This window comes from Mustela lutreola, chromosome 9 (assembly GCF_030435805.1).
Source record: "Mustela lutreola isolate mMusLut2 chromosome 9, mMusLut2.pri, whole genome shotgun sequence".
In the NCBI taxonomy this organism is placed as follows: domain Eukaryota; kingdom Metazoa; phylum Chordata; class Mammalia; order Carnivora; family Mustelidae; genus Mustela; species Mustela lutreola.
In genome coordinates, this window is record NC_081298.1 from 26,216,413 (window position 1) to 26,222,696 (window position 6,284).

The following is a 6,284-nucleotide window of genomic DNA, read 5'->3' on the forward strand; positions in this document are numbered from 1 at the left end:
GAGGGCATAGGTAGATACAACATGGGCCTGGGAGCCCAGTTCTGCCACTATGATCTTACAGTCTTGAGCAAGTTACCTAGCTTCTCTGAGCTTCAGTTTCCCCGTCTATAGAATGGACCCAATAATAGTATCAACTTCAAAGGAGTGTGGTAAGGACTCAAGGAGATAATGCAGACTGGCACATGGTTAAGTGCTCGTGATTGATTATTATCATTATCATTATTGAAGTAAAGAAAGGGGATGGAGAGATTGAAAAAGGGAAGGAAGGAAGGTAGTTAGTTCGTTAGCTCTGGGTTTATTAGATTGCATGGGACCACTCACCGCTCTTTTCCCTTTGACAATCCGTGGCCCTTGTAATTTTGATTCTGCAAGAAGAAAAGAAAAGCGATGTAACTGGTTCTGTATATCCACCCTGTCTTCCCAGCTCAATTTACTGCAGATAATAAAAATCTCAAACCATTAGACACAACACTGCCCAGATCCTGAGACAGGAAGGACCAGCCTGGCCAAGTTCACGTTCACATTGGTCAACATGTTCCCAGCAACTTGATCCTTGGAATAAATCTCTAAGTATTCAAGGACCCACTTCACAGGATTGTTCCACAGGCATGACCAGTAGAGTGAATACGTAGTTTTCAGTGCTCCAAAGGTCCAACCCTGAACCCCAGTGGTTCTGAGATCAGCAGGCTCTGTGAGAAGGAACTGAAACTTGAATGTTTGGCTAGATCCATGGTCCAGAAGGGGCTGGGTCAAAGATTCTGAGTGAAGTTAATTTCTTCCACCCAAAATGGACCTTTCAAATCCTCAATGGGTGTTGGGGGTGGGTATTATTTTGCTTCTACCACATCTAAAACAGTTTGGCCTTTAGTCCTGGTATAATCCCTAATGGCAGGTATGAAAAAGAAATCAAAACTGGTCTTGTTCAGGATGACCATTGCAACTTGGACAGACTTGTCATCTGCATTAGTTTTCTAATACTGCATAACAAATTACCACAAACTTGGAAGCCTAAAATAGTGCAAATTTATGTCTTGGAGTTTCCATGGGCATGGCTTAGCTGGATCTTCTGGCCAGGTCTTACAAGGCTACAACCAAGGTGACGGCCTGGGTTATGATTCTCATGCATCTGCTTGGGGTCCTTTTCCAAGATCATCCAGATTGTTGGCAGAGTTCAGTTGCTTGGGGTTGCAATGACAGAGGTCTCTGTTTACTTGCTAGCTATTGATTAGGGGCTGCTCTCAGCAACTAGAGGCCCCCTGCAGTTCCTTTCATCATGGCCCCCTAGGCAGTTCACAACATGGATATTTGCTTTCCTCCAGGCCAGCAGGAGCTCATCCCTCCAACTTCCAACCCTCCCCACTCCAAGTCACCCCCTGTATGATGCATGGTATATAATCATGGTAGTAACTATCCCATCAAATTCACAGGCTCCACCCACCCTCAAGGGGAGGGAATTATACGAGGTGTGTACACAAAGGGTGGGAATCTTGGGGGCCTACTAGAATTCTGCCTACCATACCACCCTATCCCTCAAAAAGCCAGTGGAATGGATAGAGGATACTGCTTTATGAAACTGACGGAAGTTAACGCCCTACAATAGCACATGGACTCTTATCCCAGTATCACATTCAAGTCCCTCCAACTCCCCCAGCACTGTAAGGTGTCCTCTTTTTTGATTATATCCTGTATACTCCTTCACATTTTCAGTTCTATTTTCCTTATATTTATACAGTATTTGGTTAAAAAAACTTTTCCTGGGGTGCCTGGGTAGCTCAGTCAGTTAAGCATCTGCCTTCTGCTCAGGTCATGATCACAGGGTCTTGGGATACAATCCCCATCAGGCTCCCTGCTCAGCAGGGATCCTGCTTCTCCCTCTGCCTGCCACTCCCCCTGCTTGTGCTCTCTCTCTCTCTGACAGATAAATAAATAAAATCTTTAAAAAATAAAAATAGAAAACTTTTCCTTTCCTCACTGAATTGCATTGATTCTTCTGTTGAAATTCAGTTGACTGTGTATATGTAGGTCTATCTCTAGAGTGTTTGTCTACCCTTATGTCACTACACACTGTCTTAATTACAATAGCTTTCTAGTAAATCTTTTTTCTTTTTCTAGTTTTTACTTATTTATTTGACAGAGAAACGGTAAGAGAGAGAACACAAGCAGGGGGAATGGGAGAGGGAGAAGCAGGCTTCCCACTGAGCAGAGAGACACATGGGGGCTCTATCCCAGGACCCTAGAGTCATGACTTGAGTTGAAGGCAGATGCTTAACGACTGAGTCACCCAGGCATCCCTCTAGTAAATCTTGAAATAAGGTACTATAAGTCCTCCCTCCTTGTTTGTTTGTTTGTTTGTTTTTTCAAGATTGCCTTTGCAGTTTGGGGTTATTTGCACTTCAATATAAATTTTAGAATCAGCTTGCTGATTTCTACCAAAAGAAGTGTGTTGGGATTTTATTTGGATTATATTGAATCTATAGATCATTTTGAGAAGTGACATCATCAAGTATTGACTCTTCCAATCCATGAACATGGTCTATCTCTCCATTAAATTAAGTCTTTTTAAAATTTTTTTCCCACAATATTTTCTAGTTTTCAGTACAGAAGTCTGGGACCTTTTAAATTAAATTTACTCATAAGTATTTGATTTTGTGATGCTATCTTAAATAATATTTTTAAATTTTCATTTTCCAATTATTTGATGATAGAATATTGTGGAGAGCAGAATAATGCTCCCCCAAAAGATGTGCATGTCCTAATATGCCAGAACCTGTAAATACATTACATTACAAGAGGAAATTAAGATTGCAAATATAATCAACTGACTTTAAAATAGAGAGGTTATCCTGGATTATCTGAGTGGGGCCAATGTAATCACTCTTTTGTTGTGAGAGGGAATTAAAGAAATGGGGGTGCCAATTCATGAGAAGTAGAGCCCGGGATACGAAGCAGGCTAGTGGGGGGGGGGGGCGGTGCTGGATTCCAGAGTAATTCATTACCCTTCTTCTTTGGGTCGCATTCCCCCCCCCCCACTTTTCTCCTTTTTAAAGTGGGGGAGTTGGCCCGTGCACTCCTAAGGGACAGGGACTTGTCTGATTGACCTCCGTGTCCTTACTGGTCAGCACTGGGCTCAGTTTAAAGAAGGTCCTGATTAGCGTTTTAGGATGAATGAATGGATGCATGGGTAGGCAAGTGAGAGGCGGGATGAACGGATTTCTAAGAGCTTTTCCAGGTCAGGAAATCGAAAATTCTGAGGTTCCCCCAGGGTCGCAGAAATCGCTGATTACAGTTTAGAATCCCAGATTTTCCCAACTTTCCCGCCAGCAAGCCTAGTGGTGGACTCGCGCAGCACCTCCGGAGGCGCGCGGCCAGCCAGGGCTTGAAGTCTTTTCTCTGTATTCATCATTTTCCTCCCATTCTACCCAGAACCACTCTGCGGGGACCCCCAAGTCGGATGCCTCTGTAGCCTCCCTCCCTTCTCGAAGGACGATGAAAACATCTGGATCCCGTGGCACTCCTACCTTCGGGCGCGACATGGTACGATCCCCCAGCGCCGGACCCAAACCGCTGCCTAGCTGCGCGCAGGCCTCGCGTCCCGTTGCCAAAGCGACAGAGGGCGCCCGGATCCGCCGCTCTGATTGGATGAGCCGAGGGCCCTCCTCTCCGCGGGGTTCGTGGGCTTGTGTCGGATCCCAGCCCCTGAAAATTTTGCGCGCCGCGGCTGCCCAGACCCGGTTATTCGTTGGACCTTTCTCTCCCAACCCCTCTCTTCCGCGACCCTAGGGCGCACTCCACCAAGGACTGGCTGCCTTCGGCGGGCACTGACTGCCCAGCGCCTCTTCCAGCTGCGTTTCGCGGGACCTGCGAGCGCTCAGTCTGAAAAGTTGTCAGCTGTTGGTAAACGCAATGGTTTTAAGTTTCCTTCCTCGGCTCCTCACTAAGTCACCTTGTCATTTGGTTAGTTAGTAACGCGGCCACTTCTGCTTTTTCTCGAACACTCTCTCTAATTCTTAGGCCCCAACTCGAAACCAGGATTCACCTGAACGCCTATAGTAGCCTCCTCACCAGTCGGCCAGTGCCCACCTTTGCACTATCCATTCCAGTTCATTCTTGGCACTGCAGTTGAAGAGCACAATTGGTGAAGAACACCAATCCGGTCTCATCTCTCCACTGCGCGTGACCTGAAGTAGCAATTTACTCGTCATTGCACCCTGTATCGGCTCCCCGCCTTTCCCTGCCTCGTTTCTCCACAGCCCTGGATCTACACACCAACCACCATAGCTAATTAGAAACTGTTAAAAAAAAAAAAAAAGTGTTGTTTGTTTTATAGCAACAAAATATGTTATGTACGAATATATCTAATAAAATATATGCAAGACATTTTTTTAAACAACAAACTCTTATTAAGCCTCTATGACATGCCTCATTCATTTTTTTTAAACATTTTATTTATTTATTTGAGAGAAAGAGAGCATGAGAGGGGAGGTCAGAGGGAGAAGCAGATTCCCCCTGGAGCAGGACTCCAGGAGCACGACCTGAGCTGAAGGCAGTTGCTCAACCAACTGAGCCACCCAGGTGCCCCAAGTATGCTTCATTCTTGACTCTATGAGGACACAGCAATGAACAAAACCAAGTATCTGCTCTTGCGGGGTTTGTATTCCATAGGGAAAATTACGAAACATTGAAGGACATTAAAGGAGACCTGAATAAATGGAGGGATGTACCATGTTCATGGGCAGGAAGACTCAATATCAAAAAGATGTGTATTTTTTCAAATCCAACCAGGACTTTTGAGAAACCTTCCCAACCCAAGAGATGCAAATATCAGGAAGGATATGGGGATCCTAGAAATAGGTGTGTGTGTGTGTGTGTGTGTGTGTGTGTGTGTGTGTTTTAACTTCATGTACAATAGAAGTGGCATCATAAATCAGTAAATGCCATTGAGAAACTGGTTTTGCATAGGAATAAAAAAATCAAGCACATTAAAGAACAAATATGGCAAACAAATATTTCAAGCTATTAGAAAAATAAGTATGTATACATAATATTTTATGATATCTGAGTGGGGAAGTGTTTCTTTTTTAAAAAAGATTTTTATTTATTTATTTGAGAGAGAGAGCACACAGGCAGAGCAAAGGCAGAGGGAAAGGGAGAAGCAGGCTCTCCGCTGAGCAGAGAGCCCAATGCAGGGCTCCATCCCAGGACCCTGGGATCATGACCTGAGCTGAAGGCAGATGCTTGAAGGATTTCTTAATAAAGCACTAGTCATAGAAGAAAAAATTAATCTGTGGCTCTCTCAAAATCTAAACTGCCATAATACAAAAGATATTTTAAGTTTAATTAATTAAACTTTTAATTAATTAAAAGACAAGCTACATAAATAAATGATTAAAACGTTTAAAAAGGGGGTGAGGTGCCTGGTTGGTTCAGTCAGTTAAGCGACTGACTCTTGGAATCAATACCAGAGTCAGCTCTGTGTTTGGTGGAGTCTGTGTGGGATTCTTGTCTTCTCCTCCTTCCCTCTGCCCTTCCCCCCACCTTGTGCTCTCATCTGTGCCCTTTCTCTCTCTCTCTCTGTCTCTCTCTCTCAAATAAATAAATAGGACAGCTGGGTAGCTCAGTCAATTAAGCTTCTGACTTCAGCTCAGGTTGTGATCGTGGGGTCCTGGGATAGAGGACTAGATCGGGCTCCCTGCTTGATGGGAAATCTGCTTATCCCTCTACCCTCTTCCCCCACTCATGTCCTCTCTCTCAATACATAATTATATAAGATCATTAAAAGACAAGATACACACTAGGAGGCAATAGGTGTAACAAAGGACTAGTACTCAAAGAACTACAACCATTAAGAAAAAGACTACCCCCCACCTCATTAGAGAAAAGAAAAATGGACAAAAGATATGAATAGAGGACTTTAAGCAAAAGAAACTCTATTAGCCAATAAGAACATCAAACTATGTAAATCAAAACAATTATAAAATATTATTTTAAACATATCATCTAGACAAAAATAAAAACACATTTCAAAGTCAAGTGTTTTTGAGGATGTGGGAATCTGAACTATCATATGCAGTTGGTAGATTCACAATTTGGGACACAATGTGCAATATCTCATAAAGTTGAAAATGCATACAACTTACAACCTGGTTCCACTACTGGACAGATATCCAAAGGTTCTCTGAATACACCTACACAGCCCAGGGAATATCACTTTGGAGCTAATGTGCCAGATGACATTCTTCCCTAAAGAAATTCTCATCCTTGTTCATAGGTCATATATACAAGGA

At 43.5% G+C, this 6,284-nt stretch overlaps 1 protein-coding gene across 4 annotated transcripts in view; it reads right to left on the reverse strand.

Annotated features, from left to right (window-relative positions):
- The window catches only part of TTLL9 (tubulin tyrosine ligase like 9), a 42,909-nt gene extending 39,320 nt beyond the window's left edge, over positions 1-3,589 (reverse strand). For all 4 annotated transcript variants that reach the window (XR_009344610.1, XM_059133604.1, XM_059133605.1 and 1 more), the window contains exons 1-2: positions 3,519-3,589; positions 322-365 (exon numbers count right to left, since the gene is read on the reverse strand). Coding sequence is in view for 3 of the 4 variants with exons in the window: in XM_059133604.1 (XP_058989587.1) it covers positions 322-365; positions 3,519-3,533 (59 nt within the window). In the remaining variant the exon portion in view is untranslated. The remainder of the gene's footprint in view (positions 1-321; positions 366-3,518) is intronic.
- Between the last annotated feature and the right edge of the window lie 2,695 nt (positions 3,590-6,284).